This window comes from Propithecus coquereli, unplaced genomic scaffold, assembly GCF_000956105.1.
Source record: "Propithecus coquereli isolate 6110/MARCELLA unplaced genomic scaffold, Pcoq_1.0 Scaffold188, whole genome shotgun sequence".
NCBI lineage: Eukaryota > Metazoa > Chordata > Mammalia > Primates > Indriidae > Propithecus > Propithecus coquereli.
In genome coordinates this window covers 1,277,142-1,297,519 of record NW_012143634.1, presented here as the reverse complement: position 1 = coordinate 1,297,519, position 20,378 = coordinate 1,277,142, and the positions used below count along the sequence as shown (strand labels likewise).

Here is a 20,378-nt window from a genome sequence, read left to right as displayed (position 1 = left end):
AATTTTTATATTGCAGGTTTTTATATTAGTCTTTTTGTCTAGAAGTTATGCTATTATTCACTTCAACTTTGGGCCCAAAGAAAATAGCGTCCAGTTCAAATGCTATACTTAGCTTTCCTCAGGCACAGTGTCTAGGCTCACTGCCAAATTGACTGTCTACTATCTGCTCCCTACTTGTCTGCTGGGGCCTCTGTCCTGTTTCTTAGATAGCTGCTCTCACTCTGCTGGAGCAGGGGCTTCCTAATCTACTCTATGTAGACTAAGGACAGTTGCTAGAAAATAGGGGGAAATTTAGAGGTCCCAAACTAACATCATGGACTGTGGGACCTAAGGATATTCTGGAGGAATATTGTCAGAAAGAGTTCCATGGAGCTATGTTCTATTCCCTAAGTTATAAACTGTGTACAATAGTGGTTTTCATAAGTTTTTATTAATAAAGTTTTATGCTATAGGTGCTAGTTGATTGTGTTTCTTAATGTATTAGAGATTATAATCTCCTATCTGATTTTTGAGGCATATATGAACATTCACTTCAGAGTATTTAAGTGTATTCTTACAGTTTTATTTTCAGCTTTTAACTCATAAAGGCAGTTTTGCCTTATTATAGAGACTCAATTTCATATATATATATATATATATCTTGTAAATAGCTAGATTCATCAAAACTCTATAGATCCTTGGGGTTGTTTAGGTTATTCTAGTAAATCTAGGCCTCAGTTTATTAATGAATATACAAAAAAAATGCTCTGATAAATTGGATATAAAAATTTTCAGAGGCTTAACAGAAAAAGTTAAGATGGTAAATGATAGGTGCCATGTTTGCCATTTCTGTGTTCTGTGATAGTGGTGTGTGCCAGCAGGAGTCCAGAACTCAAAGGAAAGGGGAAGTAGCACAGACACAAGAGACTTGATATTTCTGGTCTAGGAGCTTCCTAACAAAAGATGATTAAAGTATAGATGGTTTTATCCACAGAGCACTTTTTCTCCTCATTTCTCTACCAAATGATGTGGGTAAATTTGAAAGTAAGTTTAAACTGATAATTTAAGTAATTGGGCAATGACTAATTTTCCCCTATTCTACTTTGCTCAGGGAAAGAGTTTCAAAATGGGAGAAAAGGATTTAAAATGGGATAATCTCTAAATTCTATCCAATACCTTCTTTCTCTACTTTGGATTTTATATTGAAGTTTCATTATTTGGCTTGAGGTATTCTAAACAGTGTTGGAAACTTATGTGTTCGGAAGATAAAGTCTATTCCTGTTATCCACAGCCCTGCCCTTTGCATTAAGATTGATCAGTAAGTTTTAAGTGGAAAAATGTATAGTTGTATATAGACAACTATATACATTCATCTATTCCTTCAGGGAAATTCCTATTTGTTTCACGCTTGACTTAATAGGCAGGTAGTTTCGGTATTTGAAACTCAATAAGAAGCTGCTAGATATGACTTCTTTGTGCTTCAGAGTGCCCTATTGTTTTTTATTTTGAGACAGAGTCTCACTCTGTTGCCTGGGCTAGAGTGCTGTGGCGTCAGCCTAGCTCATAGCAACCTCAAACTCCTGGGCTCAAGCGATCCTCCTACCTCAGCCTCCCGAGTAGCTGGGACTACAGGCATGCACCACCATTTTTAGTTGTCCGATTAATTTCTTTCTATTTTTAGTAGAGACGGGGTCTTGCTCTTGCTCAGGCTGGTTTCGAACTCCTGAGCTCAAACAATCCGCCCGCCTCAGCCTCCCAGAGTGCTAGGATTACAGGCGTGAGCCACCGCGCCCGGCCAAGAGTGCCCTATTGTTTTCACATATGTAGTTAGTTTTTAAACTCACGGTTATTTTTTAATCTGATTCTTGTTTAGTTTATCTTAATGTTGTAGTGGTCGATGGTATACATTAAAAGACAGTTACAATGCATTTGCTTCTTTCATTGTTTAAAATTGTGATTGCAACATTTAAGTGGTTGAATCATTATCAGCTCCTTTAGTTATGCCTCACCTTTTTCTTTTCTATTTTAAAATATAGGCAGCAACATTTTTCATTGTTTTGCTTCCTGTTTGCCTTTTTTTAATTGTTACAGAACTATAAAAATGATAATGACAGAATTTTGCAAACCTGTCAAACCCTGTTTTCTAGTCTCAACTCTCAATGTCTAGAATGTTGTAGAAGCTTAAATTTTGTTGCCACATTTAATTAGCATGAGATGTTCTTTTATGGTACAGTTTTAATACATGGTCCATATCTTTCAGTTTCTTTGAAATATTAATCATTTACTATACAGTAGTACATCCACCTCCTTTTCTGGAAAACAAATTTTATGTATTCCGAGTCATATTTTGTTTAAATTTCAAAATTAAAGAGTGGCAGATACATTAATACAATTCAGCTTGAAAACTAATATTTATGTGGATATTGTAAATGAATGTTCTATCTTGTATTGGTTTAATGATAATACTTGAATTGTTTCTTTACCAGTCTCTGCCAAGAAATTTCTACTTGTTAATGCAAAAATTCTATGGAGTTTATAAATAAGTACCAATTTTATACCTAAATCTAAAAGCTTAAATGTATGTCTTTAAATGTACAGGATGTGCATGCTTCTTGGAGAAATATTGAAAACTGGTATAGGTAGATCTAATATTCATTTATTTAACCCTTTAACCTTAACTGTTAGCTGAACTTAAAATTCCAGTTTAGTAACTATTGCACATACTTTTATTTAAAAATCAGTTACTTTAAACTTAATTCATTCCTTTGAGACCTACTATGATGAACTCTTTTGTTTTTATTAATACTTGGAGTTGTAGTTGAAAAAATTAAGAAAGTGACACCCATGGTACTATTTAGTATAAGATCATAGCAGTTTATAGCAGTGGAATTTCAAGCCTTAGTTTTCTTTGTGGCAACCAAAACAGGCTGATTTTTCAGATTATTTTGGTGTAGCAAAAACATAGTAAAATGAGAAAAATTAGTTTTGTTTCAAACTGTGTTCTATAATTTGTGATGAAAAAATAGCTAATTCCTCCTTAAGTTACTCAGTTGACTTCCCACAATAATTAAAATTTTCAAATTCTGACTGAAATTTTAATATGTTTGAAAGTACTTGATATTTTAATGCATCGATTATTTTTGAGCTTGTAGTAATGGGGTGAGGTAAGTTATAATTAACCTGGAGTGGTTTGAAATCTCAAGATTATTTCTTGTTGATTTTCCAAGTTAGATAGAAACTTTAACAAATTGGAAATATTTTTCTTTTTTTCTTGCACTAAAAGAATTGTAGTTAGGGAATAATTCTACCGTTTTTTAAGAATTTATAATTTTTATAGACATGATATCTTCATTAAAGGAAAAGAAATCCCAAACACTAGTAAGTAATAATTATTATATATATACAGTGTCAGAGAATGGATAGCAACTATATAAACATTGTTTTTAAATTATACTAATTTAAGAATTAGTATAATTTGCTATAAAATTGAGTAGATTGGAGTTGTGCTGAACTTTAGTAGTAAAGGAAAATTTTTTTTCAGATTTGAGAAAAGAAAAAAATCTCAGGTTTGAGAGTTGTCACAAAAATGTTCTGGTTATAATTGCTGAGACATAGGAAGTTGTTCTGTTTTTACTATTATCTAGACCTTTTTTGGTTAAGTTAATGTTTTAACATTTGATGAAAACAAATCTGCTGGAGAGGAAATTGGAGCTCATGTTTGTTTTTCAGGTGAAGAAAATAAATTAGAAAATTACAAGCGAAATAAGGAATGTCATTAAAATAATCCATGTCTTTCAATATCTTTTATATTATTTTTCTTCAATGGAAGATATATAGGAATCAAGATAAATATTTACTGAAATTAGTAATCATTGATAGTTTTTTCCTGATGGATCCAAATCTCATGGATTTGTGCAAGTGCCTAGTAATTTAATTAGGACTTAATTCAGGATTTTTTTCTGTTCTTCTAAATAAATGTACAGCTGATTTATTCTCCCTTCTTCTTTTTTTAAGGAATCTAGGTAAAAATGGCTTATCTAACAGTAGCATTTTGTTGGATAAATGTCCGCCTCCAAGACCACCATCTTCACCATACCCTCCCTTGCCAAAGGACAAGTTGAATCCACCTACACCTAGTATTTATGTGAGTCTGAATTGACTGACTAGAAATAAATCAAACCAGTGTTTACACCTACCTACTTGTCTTTTGTAAAATTTTTCTTTAAATTAATATGAATGCCCTTTAGGAGACATTATAATTATTGATAGAAGCTTAAATACTTTTTGGGGAAAAAAGATGTATTTAAAAAGATTTTATAATAGCATTTTTAAAAACGCTTTCTCAGCTATTAACTGTGATTATATTAGAATAGTGAGAGATACTTTTTACTGCCCTAATTTTGAACAGTATTAGGCAAAAGCTACCTAAAAGTATAAATTTTTTTGAGTAAACTCGGTTTTAAATATGCATTCTACTAGCTGTATGAACCTTAATATTCATTCTGTTTTATATACCTACCAAGAAAAAAGATATTATCTGCATTCAGAAAAAAAGTGAGAACATAAATGTGATAATAGATATATGTCACTAAAAAGTATAATAGATTATTAAAACGTTTAAAACCAGGTATTAGTTTTACTTTATAGAAATTTAAACATCGATATAGGAAGTTGATAAGAGTTCAATCAAAACAATTCCTATTTCTGTGACTCCCAAATAGGTCCTCCTACCTCATGTCCTTCCATCTTGCTGTTTCTACTTCAAAAGAAGAAATTTTAAAGTTTTATATATATAGTTAGAGTAATGTACTTAAAATGATCTTGCGTCTATAAAATGATACTGGAGTTTGTAGATTTGTCCCCTTTGCCCTCTAGAGGCCAAATGTTATATTAATTCTTCTTCCAACCAATAGTTATTGGTGGTTGATCCCTTCCTATGTAAGGGAAACACTGGGATAGATGTATAATAAAACTTTTAAATTGAGATCTGAGGGGAAAAAATGCAAAATTTTTATCTTTTATGGCTTTTCAGCCTGCTTTCATTTTGATACTATTTTTTTAAACACTTAATTTTTTTCTTTTTTCTCTGTTATTGTGATTTTTAAACATCGCATAACATAAAATTTGCCATCTTAACCATTTCTAAGTGTACAGTTCAGTAGTGTTAAGCATATTTACATCGTTGTACAACCAATCTCCAGAGCTTTCTCATCTTGCCAAACTGAAACTCCACACGTTGAACAACTCCCTGTTTCCCCCTCCCCTCAGCCTCTGGCAATCACCATTCTACTTTCTATTTCTATGAATCTGACTGTTTTAGATACCTCATATAAGTAGAATCATTACAGTACTTGTCTTTTTTGTGACTGGTGTATTTCACTTAACATAATGTCCTCAAGGTTCATCCATACTGTAGCACGTAAGAGGATTTTCTTTCTTTTTTTTTTTTTTTTTAAGGCTGAAAAATATTTAAAACACTTTGATTTTGAAGTTCAATTTAAATTTCATTTCTCCTAAATATTTTTTTCAAGATAAAGTGGACAAGAGAAATGTATGTGCTTACTATCTAATTACAGTTAGACTCAAAAGACACAGTGATAAAATACTGTAAAATATAAAATAGAAATGTCAATACATAAAATGTATTTTATTTAAATTGTGATAAATAATGAATATTAATTTGGGGCATGATATTTAAATGAAACCTCTCTTTTCCTGAGATCTAACCACATATTTTAATTTTACAGTTGGAAAATAAACGTGATGCTTTCTTTCCTCCATTACATCAATTTTGTACAAATCCAAACAACCCTGTTACAGTAATACGTGGCCTTGCTGGAGCTCTTAAGTTAGGTAAGCTTCAAGTAAAAAATGTACAAAGTTTGTATACTTCTTTGCTATCTTAATTTTTAAAGCACTGGCAGAAATTTCTTTTTTTTTTTAATTTTTTAATATTTTTATTTTAATATTTTTCTTGCTGTAGGAGTGTTTGTGTTTGTGTGGGTGTTAGTCCCTTCTTTAATCCATAATGTGAATGCATGATTGCGATACTGGTTACTCGAAATTTTAAAGTGGTTTTCAAATTTAGCTTTTATTTTTGGTCCAGTTATACAATTGTGATTTAGGTTAACAGAAAAAAATTTGAACATAAAATGTAGGTGAGAATATGATGCTATATTGCTAATATAGCAATTTTTGAGAATAATTCTCACCTAATTCTCACCGGCTAATTTTTTCTATGTATTTTTAGTTGTCCGATTAATTTCTTTCTATTTTTAGTAGAGACGGGGTCTCGCTCTTGCTCAGGCTGGTTTCGAACTCCTGAGCTCAAACAATCCGCCCGCCTCGGCCTCCCAGAGTGCTAGGATTACAGGCGTGAGCCACTGCGCCCGGCTGCCCTGGTTGATTTTTAGTGGAACTGAATACAATGCCATAAAATGCTTTACCTTTTTTCTTTTTTAAATAAATAAGGCACTTAAAAATATTATCCCAAATATATTATTATTTATTAACTGTGTTTATTTATTTATGAAGACCTGGGACTTTTCTCTACTAAAACTTTGGTGGAAGCTAACAATGAACATATGGTAGAAGTGAGGACACAGTTGTTGCAACCAGCAGATGAAAACTGGGATCCCACTGGAACAAAGAAAATCTGGCATTGTGAAAGTAATCGATCTCATACTACAATTGCTAAATATGCACAGTACCAGGCCTCCTCATTTCAGGAATCATTGAGAGTAAGTATTTACTTTGTTATTTTATAGTTTTAAAGATTATTTTATTTTGGAGTTTTAAAAGGTCACATTACTTTTGTAAGCATCTCATTATTTTTGTTACATAAAATACTTTCTAAGTGCTATCCAATTTGCTCTTAGTCAAGTTTAAGCAAATCTGTGGGTTGATAAAGTAAATATCATTATGGGGAAATAGAATTACTGTCTAGTAAGATGTCTCCTTCATTTCTGGGATATTTTTGTTTAGAGCAGGGTTTCTTCAGCACTATTAACATTTTGGGCTAGATAATTTTTTGTGGGGGCTGTCCTGTGTGTTATAGGATATTTATTAGCATCTCTGGCCTCTCAAAAATTTTTCCAGACATGCCAAATATCCCGGGGAGGGCAAAATCACTCCTGGGTGAGCACCACTGATTTAGAGGATAAACTAAGTCTCAAGTTTATCTTATTCTTGCAAAATCTCTAGTCTTGTTTCTTCCCATTTTTTTTCTTTTGCCAGATTAGTATAGTGTAATCTGATAGACAACTCCTCTAGGAAACATTAGTGTTCTTCTTACCAATCTTAGTCTGTAAAAGAAAACTGAGGAACAGGTAGAAATTTACAAGAAATTATTTCAAAATATATGGAAAATTTAAAAAACACAAATTTGAAAAACAATCAGGATTATTATTAAAAGACCCATAGGCCTTTTAGCACTGAAACCTTACTAAAATCCTCTGGTACTATATTAACTTTGTGAATTCTCCCACAAAATGAACATAAAATGTCTAAAAAATGAGTTTATTAAATGTGTTGCTCAAATACTTGTCTGCAGGAAGTTGTTTGTTCTTCACATGTCCCTACAACTGACACTTAATATATGGCTGAAAGTCTTTAATTTGTAACTCTTTAGATTTTCTTGTCTCTGTTTAAAACGTTTAAAATTCTGCCCTGATTCACATTTTCAATCACAGCAACATTTGTACCTATAAATTGTATATTTGTGTTCCTTTCCCACTGCCACTCCCTGTATTCTACAAAGAAATTCATGTAATAAAAACTGTCCTGCAACTATCATGAGTTGCAGTGAATTCATTTTCCACATAAATCTCTGTAGTTCACACTTTCAGGAGATTTCAACTACATGGTAATATTCTGGTCAGAATAGAATAAATAGTAAGCAAGATTCAAAGATCGTCAAAGGAAAATTTGGAGGAGGAGTTAAAAAACAAAGATAATAAAGAGGCAGAACATTTAAATGGGAATGATTCAATAACCAAAGAAAGGATGGTTTTTTAGTATGCTTTGAGGCACAAACCATTACATGTGAAAAATTTGACGAACATTCAGAAACTATATATTTAAAGGGAGGGAAGCCAAAAGGTAAGTATTGCTAACTCGGATATCATGGAACAGTGTTAAAAGACACTATGTCTGTGATACAAGAATTGTAAAAAGTAATATTTGCATTGAAAAGCACCTATATTTATTACCAGCACTTAATTTCCTTACTAATGATGTAAATATTTTTATCATTTATGTATAATTCATTGTGGAATAAAGATTTAACCCAGGAAGAATTTCTTCCCTTTGTTTGTAATCAAGAATAAAGAGCATCTTACCCTCTACCCTTACACATATATAACTGTGTATGTGTACATGCTCCTCTGCTAGCTTGGAACATTTATGATCAAGATTGGAACTTCTTAGGCCCTTCAACTTTAAGTTTTCTCTCCTCTTGAAAATGGGGCAAGTAGGAGAATCTATAGTATAACTTTGTGGCTAGTGGAGGAGGTTGGATACCGTGCCAGTGAGATTTGACTTTTCCCATTTAATGTGGTCTTTTGTGGGGAGTTAGTTATGTTTTTAGTAAAAAATTGGGTCTTTTAGGTAGGGGTCATTGTAAAGGGTAAGAAAATAATAGAAAATGGAAAATAATAGAAATAAAAGAATATATAGAGACAAAGGTATAGTTTTATAGATTTATAAAGATAAAATAAAGTGGGGGTATTTAGGGGTCCTTATGATATTTTCGTCAATTGTAAGGCCATGAGTGAAGTTTTATATGGGTATTTATAGGTAGTGATTGGTCATCAGGGGTAATAGATTTATATAATAATAGGTAGTTTTAGGTTAAAAGTTTTTTAAAAGGCCTTTATAGATTTTTTTAATTAATTTTATTTATGTGAATAAATGGTTATAAAATTTTTTAAAGACAAATTTTTAAGTTTTAAGGTAAATTTATCATTTAATAGAAGAGTTAAATAGAGATATAGTGGCTCTATATTTTTTTTATCTAGTTATTGTGGATTGAGACAGGTAATTAGGAGTTTAAGTAGGAACTGTTCCTTGGGCTAATTGTTTTTAGTCATAGGTGTCTGTCTCTTGGGTGGGCATTTTTTGATTAGTTCTCATTTTGTAGCTCTTTGTAGACCTGTTTTGTCATTTAAAATAGGTGAGAATTACAGGTTTGAGACTAGCCTCACCATGGAAAGTAGTTGCCAGTGACCGTTGAGATGCCCTCCTGAAGTGAAGTAGTTTTTGATATGTAAATTAATATGTTTATATATTTCTTCAGGGCAAAGCCCTGCAAAATTCCTGAGATTATTTTTGTCTCTAATATAGTAATACTAATTTATGGAGCGGCAGTCTTTGAAGAAATTTTCATGTGTAAGAGGCCTATAGAAACTTAGTTTCAAAACATAGATAATACCATTCAATGTTCATGTGAACCTTTTTCATTTTTTTGATGGAAAGAATTACCTGTTGTAGAACACTAAGCTAGTATGCTTTTTGCTTCATCTCTAGGAAGAGAATGAGAAAAGAAGTCATCATAAAGATCACTCAGATAGTGAATCTACATCTTCAGATAAGTAAGTCATTTTTAATGTACACAAAGTATTTCTTTTTAAAAGGTATGTTGCTAATATTGTCTCTCTTTTTAAGTTCTGCGAGGAGGAGGAAAGGACCCTTTAAAACCATAAAGTTTGGGACCAACATTGACCTGTCTGACGACAAAAAGTAAGTCCTTCTGTGAACCAATGCAGAGTTATCCTTTGCAAGATTGGGAATTGTCTACAATTTCCTCTCCTGTTTCATTCCTTGTCATTTTTCTAAGTTGACATAAGAATTTAAGCTAAATTATTTTTGCTACATTTTACAATTAAATTGTTTTCTTTGACTTAAAACTCTTGTACAGTTTTTCATCAAGACTCTGTCTTTATGCTAATTACATAATAACAAACTTCTCATTTTTAATTATATGAAATAGAATTCTAGAAAATATATATTTATAAAATATAATTATACAACACAACTATAAAAATAGAAATTTGTTTTTTTTTTCCTTTTATTTGCATAGTCCATAGTTTTTATGCTTCTTTTCATTGGGAAGTTTTCTTTGGAAAAATTTAAAAGTTTAAGCATTCCAGTATTTCCTGTGCAAAAGTGAAATATTTATAGATTTAATTGTTTTTGTTTTGAGCACAAAGGTTTTTAAGAAATGGTTAACTTCCACAAATATTTGTAGCAGAGTTTCACTTTTGATCTGTTATTTTATTGCAGGTGGAAGTTGCAGCTACATGAGCTGACTAAACTTCCTGCTTTTGTGCGTGTCGTATCAGCAGGAAATCTTCTAAGCCACGTTGGTCACACCATACTGGGCATGAACACAGTTCAACTATACATGAAAGTTCCAGGGAGCAGAACACCAGGTAATTTTTCTGAACTAACATATCATACAGTTGAAAAACAGAATTAATCAAAATGTGAAACAGGCAAAGAGAACCAGAATCTTTCCATTTATAATGAATAAAACTGAAAGGATTGTTCCTATTATAAGATTAGACTCTTTAAATGGGCTCAGATTATTAAGATTTTTTCCCCTTTGCATTATCTTTTTAACAGCACAGAATCATTATAACAAGTGAATCTGGATAGTAAGTGAATCTGGAAAATAAGTCCCTGTGGCCTAAAGACTTTGTTGATCCCATCTACTGCAGAGAGTAATGAGTGCAGTGTTTTCTAAACTTTCTTAAAAACCATAATAAAAAGTATATTTTATATCATGACCTAATGTACATGTATGTATGTGTACAGTAACAGTTTCTTCGAACAATACATTTTCTAATCTATTCCATTCTATTTCATTTAAAAAAGAAAGTGTAAGTTGTAAGTTGCAACTCAACGGTTTAAAAAACACTTCATATGGAGACATTCCTGGACTTATCCTGGTACCTAGTGCGGATTTTGCAACTAAGTAGACTTGTTACTTTCGGCAAGGTACATTCCTTCTCCAGGTCTTTTCCTTCATTTGTAAGATGAATCACGTTGTTTTTAGACCGAAAATTTTCATCCAACTCTAATGTACCATCTTCTCTGTGCTTCCTTGGATTGACATGAAATTTCACAGGGTGATGTTCAAAATAACTTAACAATTGTAACAACCCCTGCACTGATCAATTAGAAGAGATACTGATGTTAACCAGTTCAGCTGTACTAGTGCCTGTGGGCTGCATATCTCCCTCAGGTGCTTCTGTTTGCTACTTGATGCAGCCATGGTTTGAAAACCAGACTGCTTCCTTCTTCGTCACCTTCTTATTGAATCATAGCTTAAGAATTGTTTCAAAATGGGGCCATGCTTACCTCTGGGTATAGGTGAGTGGCTCCCCGCCCTGGCTGCTCATTTGTATTTCCTGGTAAGCTTTTAAAAAATATATAATTGATTAATCTCTGAGATTGAGATCCGGGCATGGGTATTAGAAAAAAGAAAAAGTTCCCCAGGGGATCCTATTATATAGCCAAGATTAAACCCACTGGTTATAGTTTTTATCCTCAGGCCATGGGAACCCTGATTCTCTGATATTTTATGCATAGTTGGGTAAAGACTTTCTCGAATAAAGAGCTATGTTCTGTTGTCTACTGTCATTAGACACTGATATAAATATTGGGCAAGCTGTTTGAACTCTCTAGAGTTAGTTTTCCTATGTATTTAATATCAAATTGGTTCTATAAAGATTCATTTTCATTGAAAATGTCTCTCATCCAATTTGAATTATTTTATGCAAATAACATTATCCTCCAATTAGGAAGAATCCCTTTTTCATTACAAATCTAAGGAAAAAGCAAACTTGACAGATTATATTTTTGTCACTTGTGCCTAGATTGTTCAGGGTTTTTTGTTTGTTTATATGGCATTAGTCTTCCAAAAGTATCTGTGAAACCTTAAAGAATTCTCCAAAGAATTCCTCTAGGATAGTGCTGTCTAATAGAAATATAATGCAAGTCACATATATAATTTTAAATTTTTGGTAGTCACGTTATAGTAAAAGAGGTGAAATTAATTTTAACCCAATATATCCAAAATACCATTTCAATATGTAATCAGTATAAGATGATAGACATTTTTTACATTTTTTTATATTAAGTCTTTGAAATCTAATATGTACAGTGCAATTATCGCATGTTCCAATTCACATTTCAAGTGGTTGTCATATTGGACAACACAGTCAGTCTTAGAAGAAATGTATAGTGTAATTAGTTCAACTGAATTTAAAAAACATTATTTTGGGGTGAACACTTTGTTCCTGGGGTTACATAGGTAAATATAAGTGATATCTGTTTTAATGGACTTCATGATCAGATGTGTGTGTATGTGTTCTAAACTGTAGAGAAGCTCTCAGGTTCTACCCTAAGAGATTTTAATTTAGATGGCAAAGTCCCAGTATCTCTAATTTTAATTAGACTAAATTTTATTTAGAGTCCATGCCACACGCAATTCCAGCCATCTATCTGTAGTAGGAGACAGTTGTAAGTACTGAGTACCACTGAGGTGCTTACCTGATAACAGTTCTGGGGTAGGCAAAACAAAGAGGAGCCCCTTATATCAGTCCTTTGGGGAAACCCCAGTTAGGTCAAAACAGACACACACAGTTCCTTGGGAACAGAGTCTGTTCTGCTCCTTCCGGAACCAGGGACACTCACACCAGGATCATAGACTTTAAGTCCACTGCCCTACCATCAACGAGAGTGGGACTAGAGTAAGTTAAAGTGCCACAAAAAATCTACCAAATCTGTCACCTTTCTCCTGGTCAAGGATTTGTTTGGTTGCTATAAACCTTTGACTGTCTCTGATTCTGGCAAGGTTGATTCTAACAATTTTAGCTAGTTTTTTTTTTTTGGTGTTTCTGGAGAGGGACAGATACCCAGAGTTCTCTCATCTGCCATTTTTGCTGACATCACTTCCTAGAGCAGCTACATTTTGAAAACTAGTCTTCTTTCCTCTTCTAATGTCTTAATACAGCTCAGGAGAAATGGAGATTAGTTCATAAGGAAACAATGGTAATGATATCTATAACGCCTAATATTTATTGCTTACTATGTACAGATGGTCCCCAACTTAATTAAAATGATTCAGCTTATAATTTCAGGACTTTATAATGGGTTTATCAGGGTATCAAATGCATTTTCAACTTAAATGGTATTTTTCTACTTACGATGGGTTTATTGGAATATAACTCCATCATAAGTCGAGGAGCATCTATATTAGGCACTGTTGTAAGCATTCATTATTTCATTGGTCTTCAGAACAGCTCAGCAATTTATAGGAGTTGTTATCTGCTCTTACATATAAGGAAACTGAGTCAGAAAGATTTAGCAACTTGCCCAGGTTCATGTAATGACTAAGCCAGAGAGCCAGGCTCCAGAGCCTAAGCTCTTAACCATGATTTTATACTGCCTTTCATAGAAGCTCTAACTGAGTAAGCTAGGAGTTGACAGAAAAATGCTGCAATGATAAAAGAACTGAATACCACCATTGAACATTTGTAAGATTTCATTTCTAAAGACCCATTTTTCTGTAGAATTTATAGTGTGCCAATTAACTTTTTTCTTTTCACATTTCAGGTCATCAAGAAAATAACAATTTCTGTTCAGTTAACATAAATATTGGCCCAGGTGACTGTGAATGGTTTGTTGTTCCTGAAGGTTACTGGGGTGTTCTGAATGACTTCTGTGAAAAGTAGGTGTCCAAACTAATTTTCTTTAAACATAATTATTAGAAAACAGTAATCGTAAAAGATAATTTACCAATTCGTTTTAAATGATTTAATTTCAAACCTATTATTTTATGTTATTGGAAATACCTTACGAAAGATGCCATGAAACCACTCCATGCAATAGTGGTAGTCATGAATTTAGAAGATAGAAGGATTGAGTTATCAGTTTAATTTAAAAAATGGTGCATAAATACTTGTTCATTTGAAAGGTGTGTATTCTAAGAAAAATTGTTATATTATAAATGGTTTTAGGAAGTGGAAGGAATTCTGTAATTGAGGACCCTTAGAGGTTGTGAATAACTCAAACTTCAACATGTTACTCTTTGCCATATCATCACGATATAAATTCTTTTTTTGAGACAGAGTCTCACTTTGTTGCCTGGGCTGGAGTACTGTGGCATCAACCTAACTCATAGCAACGTCAAACTCCTGGGCTCAAGCGATCCTCCTGCCTCAGCCTTCTGAGTGGCTGGGACTGCAGGCATTCACCACCACACCTGGCTAATTTTTTGTTTCTATTTTTAGTTACCTGGCTAATTTTTTCTATTTTTAGTAGAGATGGGGTCTCGCTCTTGCTAAGGCTGGTCTCGAACTCCTGACCTCAAGTGATCTTCCCACCTCAGCCTCCTAGATAGTTAGGATTACAGGCGTGAGCCACCGTGCCCAGCCTATAAATTCTTTTTCAAACCGGCAACTTTTCCTATAAAGGAATTTTATAAAATTTAATTAACTGCTTCAGATTTTATTTTCTCTAATTTTTATAGTGGAAATATTCCTTTCCTTAAGTTCTAGAAATAACCTTCATTTATTTCTATATCTTGTGTTAAAAAGAACCTTGGAATTTTTTTTCATTTGTTTAAATTTAATCATTTGCCTAGATCGAACCTTATTCTCTTTCTTCTTTTCTAAAAAGCACTCTTATGTAAGCATTTAACATTTTCGTTTAGTAATAACATTGGAAAATTATTATGGGATAAAAATTTAAAAACATAAATTATATACACATTTGGTGTAATGCCCCCACCCCAATTAGATAAGGGGGGAAAAAAAGCCCAAAAAACATTTACATGTGAGATTACTTTGAAAACTAATTATATACATATTCCGCATACTAACTTGTAATTTCTTCCTTTGGCTTAAGGACCTTTGCTGTAAATGTTTGGATTTAGTAAGAAGTGCATCACAGTTGAAAAACAAAAAAGATACTAATCCAAAATTTTTTTATATACAAGCAAGAGATAATTTCCCTGTATTGTCTTTGCTGTTTAACATGTTGATTTTCTTTAATGTAAGAAAGCCAAAGATTTAAGAATTTTAAAATTTCATATATACTGATGAAATAACTGGGTCTACTTTAATCTGTACTTTTTTTTTTAATGGATCAGCAGTCCAGTAGCAGCAGAGAAAGAACATTGTCATGTGGAAAATCTCCATTGTGCTACAGAAAGATTTTTATTTCTTTAACTTTGAGATAGTAGTATGTATAGTGATCCTTGTTCGTTATTTTCGAGTAGGGATTGGCTATTTTTAGGGTACAGTTTCTTTCCTATCTAAATGGAGAGGTGTCTTGGGAACAAAGATAATTAGAAGAGACAGATGATGTCCAAAAAGCTTGAGCTTGGGGATAATAAAAATATCAAGTTAATATGAAGGGTTAGATAAATTTAATAACTAAGTTGCAAAAATAGCACTTGCTACTTCAGCATTTCACTGTAATTTTGTTTCACATAAAGATTGTTGTTTTTGATACTGTGTTTGTAGTTTATTTTATGACTTTAAATAATACCTGTCTTGAAATAAGAATTCTTCTGAATATATTAAAGCAATGCTTGCCTTTTTTTTGGAAGTTTGATTTTTGATTTTTTTTTTTTTTTTTTACTGAGATGTTAATTATTTGTGATTGCTTGTTTCCTTTCAAGTAGAAAATTTTCTCCAATTTTATGATGGCAATACATGGATGAAATAGAGCTAAGATTTGTGTTCATAACCATTTTTGCTTTATAGGCAACTTTTTCTGTACTATATCTACTTAGCCTTATCACAAACAATAAGCCAATCCTTATCTCCTAACAGTTAGGCTACCACTGGCAGTCTATTCTAGACTTTCAAGAGTAGCCTTGCATTTTTTAAGGGAAAAAAAAATTGAGACTAAGGTTCCATCTATATCGGGTTGGCACATCTTTTTTCACAACGGGCTGGATGATACCTTAGGCTTTGCAGGTCATATGGTCTCTGTCACGACAGTGTCATTATAGCACAAAAGCACTCAACAGATGATACGTAAATGAATGGGCATGGCTATATGCTAATAAAAGCTTTATTTACAAAAACAGGCAGTGGGCTGAATTTGGTCCATGGGCCATAGTTTACCAGTCCTTGATCTAGATAAAAAATTAAATTTAAACCAATGAAAACAATTTAAAAGTAAACTTTATCATTTACACAAGATTTACACATAGCACACATTTACACATAGCACACATTTACACATAGCACAAGACACAAAGCAAAGGTTATTTCTTAGATCTTAAGGAAAAGAACATTTCCACAATGCAAGTTCTTCCCAAAAATATAAAATCTGAAGTAGTTAATTAAGTTTTATAAAATTCTTTTATTGGAAAAGTTGCTATGTAGTTTAAAAGTACTTCATGTCATGATGGTTAGTAAGAAGCCAGTTATTAAAATAAAAGCTTAGTAATATGATCTGTAGAATGTTTCCAAAGTATGTTGGTGGTTAGTAGTCATGGTTATTTGTGCATATGTGTTGTGTGATTGTTCATTTTTGGCAAAACTGTTTTCAATTACGTAGTTTTAATCAACTAATCATCAGAACTGTATAGAGACTGATATCCTGTCTCCCTTTTCCTCCTTATGATTCAAAACAGCAGTAGAGACCATTTCTGTCTTCTGCTTTCCCTCAAAAATTAAGAGAAGTTTCTAGTATACATTGCCACAGTGTTCCTGTTTATGGATTTAGATGACTTAATGTCAACTCGACCTTCCATTTCTTTTAGGGATTTCTAGGTACTCCAGGGTTCAATTAAAAATAGTCTTTATTGAAATGAAATTAAAACTTAATGTATATAAGTGTTACTTGAAAGTAGCTTTGGATTTCATTGGGATCTTTGAAAAATCGATCTAAGGTAGTAATGCTAATCTTTAGATAAGTCATCCAATACTCACCTGTAACACATTAACTGCCATGTGAGTTGTACTTACCTCACGCTACTTTTGAGCCCAGGGCCTCATGAAGCAAAACCTGGGCAAAACCTTGCAGTTGGTTTATGAAAATCTTACTTGTTGATGTTCTTACAATTAATATTGACAAATTAATTCTAAAAATGTGGATTAAATGAAGTCAATACATTTTGTTTTTCATTAAATTAGAAAGGATTTTGTTTTCAAAGTTTTTATTCTATTTTTGTAATAAAATACCATGGCCCCAAGGAAAAAAAATTTTTTTCTAGTGTGGCAGTCATTGTGTTAAATTTCGCACTCTTTCCATACATACAGCAGATCTTATTGCACAAGCAATTAAGTTTCAATGAAATGAATGAACATTTTTTCAAAAAAAAAGTTTTGACATTTTCTTCCAGTCTTACTTAAGGAGCTTACTAAAGTACTTGATCCATTCGCATTATTTTTTCTTATTTCAGAAATAATTTGAATTTCCTAATGGGTTCTTGGTGGCCCAACCTTGAAGATCTTTATGAAGCAAATGTTCCAGTGTATAGGTTTATTCAGCGACCTGGAGATTTGGTCTGGATAAATGCAGGCACTGTTCATTGGGTTCAGGCTATTGGCTGGTGCAACAACATTGCTTGGAATGTTGGTCCACTTACAGGTATTTTAAAGAATATGCTAAAAAAAAAAGTTTAATTTATAAAGGATTATATCTGATAGATCTGTTCTTTTTTTTCCTTGAGATACAACTCACTAAAAATTGTAAGAAGAATGTCTCCTTGCATAGAATTTTAATTTGTAGTACAATAAATTAAATTCAAGTTAACAAAATAGAAATCTAAGACCATAGATCTCAGCAAATAACAAGTTGATGTCTTTATATACTTAGTATTATTTTTAGAGTACTTGGTTTTGTTTTATAAGAAACCCTTTATGGGAGAAAGCAAAGTAGAAATTCATACTTTCAAAAAATTTTTTAAATCTGGTATATCATATGAATAGCCCCATTATGTCAGAATCTGTTGGAATTATGCCTCCCTTCAGGCAGTATTCATTTAAGGTTAAGAATATGGCCTTTGGAGCCAAAAAGACCTGGATTAGGACCAGGACCTGGCTCTTGTAACTTTGGGCAAGTTATTTAACCTCTCTGGTCCTTGATTTCTTTGTCCGTATGATGGAAATAATAAAATTAATAAGGTGACGGTAAAGATCAAATGAATGAAAAAATGGATAAAAATAGCTTAGCACAATGCCTGGCACATAGTCATAGGAAGTACTCTTTACATGATCACTGCTACTATTATTACTACCATAATTATCATAAAACATAAAAATTATTTTTATAGTGTTTTGAGGTTTTTGGAATTGGTGTTGAAGATATCACCTGACAGGGTGATAATGGTTATCTTCATATCTTTTCATACTTTGGGTTGCTTTATAACTGTTTTTTTTTTCCTAGCCTGCCAGTATAAATTGGCAGTGGAACGGTACGAATGGAACAAATTGCAAAGTGTGAAGTCAATAGTACCCATGGTTCATCTTTCCTGGAATATGGCACGAAATATCAAGGTCTCAGATCCAAAGCTTTTTGAAATGATTAAGTAAGTGCTTTCTAAAACTGCTGTAGTCCCTCTCTTTGGGGAGTGTTAACTATTAAATTTTTTTTCCCATGGAATTAATGTTGACATAAAACAAAATGGTCCAGAAGTCTAGCAAAATGTAATATGAGAATCCACATGTTAAAAATATTTTTCCCTTTCAAAGAGTCAGCCCACTATGGTACATAAAGGAACAAAGACACAAATGATTCTAAACCAGTAGATTAACAAACCTGTGTTTCTTCCCCACTTGCCCCTAAAACACCTAATTTCTCAAAAGAACTTTAGTTTTAATATTGAAAGTCTACCTTTAGTAACTGAGGGGAGAATGGCATTGCAGAGTAATTGTTGTTATAGAGAAATTAGCAGTTAATATAAGGATTTAACTAAAATGTTAATTTTTTATTGTTTTAATTAAATTGTCCTTCATATAACTGTCCCTTAGTGGCTTTAACAACTTTAATGCAAGTTATATAAATTCTTATATTCATGACTTAGTTTGAATACATCTATACTAGTAAGCTTCTCATTTGTTGTCACAGTTTCTATCCTAGCTATTTTGTAAATCTGCTTAAAGGTAATATCTTCAAACAGTGCTATATAGCAGTGTTTCCCTAAAACTGTGTTTTCTATTACTGCCTCTACCCCCAAAAGGTGGGAAGTCTGGTCAAGAAAATATGGGAAATGATGGATTAAATAAAGTCCAACAAGTCCCTTATTTTTAAATTTAAATTTTTTTTTCGTTTTTTGTAAAATATTTTAGATACTGTATGTGTTGATGTGTTTTGTGAATGAGAGAGAAAAGTTACGATATACAGTATTTCCCAAACTTACTTGACCAGTGTCTTTTGAAGAATTGATTTTCTCAAAAATTCATTTTGGAATACACTGCTTTATACTCACTGATAAAATCTTTTGTTAAAATAGTATTTACATTAAGTATTTATCCTGCAGGTATATTAATTTGATTAGCAGGTGTTGTTTTCAAAATACTGTCTTTCAAAAGTAATCCTGGCTTATTAAAATGATCTCAAACCTAAATCCAAAATTTTATTAAACCAAAATTGCATGGCCAAGGTAACATACCTATGAATTATCTGATGACACAGTCCTTTATCAGTTGTTTTATCTAGTTCTGGGCAAAAAGCGTAAGGGAGACAAAAAGGAACAAAAACCAAATCTTAACAACTATTATACAAATCCTTTAGATCTTAGGCTCCATGGTCTCTCTATAACCAAAATTGCATGGCCAAGGTAACATACCTATGAATTATCTGATGACACAGTCCTTTATCAGTTGTTTTATCTAGTTCTGGGCAAAAGGCGTAAGGGAGACAAAAAGGAACAAAAACCAAATCTTAACAACTATTATACAAATCCTTTAGATCTTAGGCTCCATGGTCTCTCTATAAATATAATTAGCAGTGGGAGTGGGAGTGGAGAATTATCTTACCATTTACCCTATCATATCTCAGAGTGGTACTTTGGTCTGAATAGCAAGTTCAGCATTACTTTTGAGGAAAAGAAAATGATCTAAATCACTGAAGATGTTTAGTAAGTTGGAGGTAGGCATAAACTAGATGCTAATTCAGATCACTTGAAGGTAGAGGGATAGTTCAATATAGAAGCCACTTATCTAACAGCTGTATAGACTGAAAGTGACTACATTTTGGATAGATTATGATTTTATAATTGGAAAGGATTTTTAAGGTCGTTTAGTCAACTCCTACTTAATATAGTAATCATCCATATCATCCATAATTTGTGGTCATCCAATGACTTCTTATATATGCTCTTCACCTCACTGTAATTCCTGAAAGTTCTTTACAAACTGGCCTAAAATCTA

The 20,378-nt window shown here is 32.5% G+C and overlaps 1 protein-coding gene across 4 annotated transcripts in view; it reads left to right on the top strand.

Moving 5' to 3' along the window:
* KDM6A (lysine (K)-specific demethylase 6A) overlaps window positions 1–20,378 on the top strand; it is a 195,830-nt gene that overhangs the window by 158,374 nt on the left and 17,078 nt on the right. For all 4 annotated transcript variants that reach the window (XM_012642815.1, XM_012642813.1, XM_012642814.1 and 1 more), the window contains 9 exons: window positions 3,994–4,123; window positions 5,727–5,832; window positions 6,514–6,719; window positions 9,505–9,569; window positions 9,643–9,717; window positions 10,261–10,409; window positions 13,600–13,714; window positions 17,408–17,595; window positions 18,394–18,535. In XM_012642815.1, coding sequence (XP_012498269.1) covers window positions 3,994–4,123; window positions 5,727–5,832; window positions 6,514–6,719; window positions 9,505–9,569; window positions 9,643–9,717; window positions 10,261–10,409; window positions 13,600–13,714; window positions 17,408–17,595; window positions 18,394–18,535 — 1,176 coding nt within the window. The remainder of the gene's footprint in view (window positions 1–3,993; window positions 4,124–5,726; window positions 5,833–6,513; window positions 6,720–9,504; window positions 9,570–9,642; window positions 9,718–10,260; window positions 10,410–13,599; window positions 13,715–17,407; window positions 17,596–18,393; window positions 18,536–20,378) is intronic.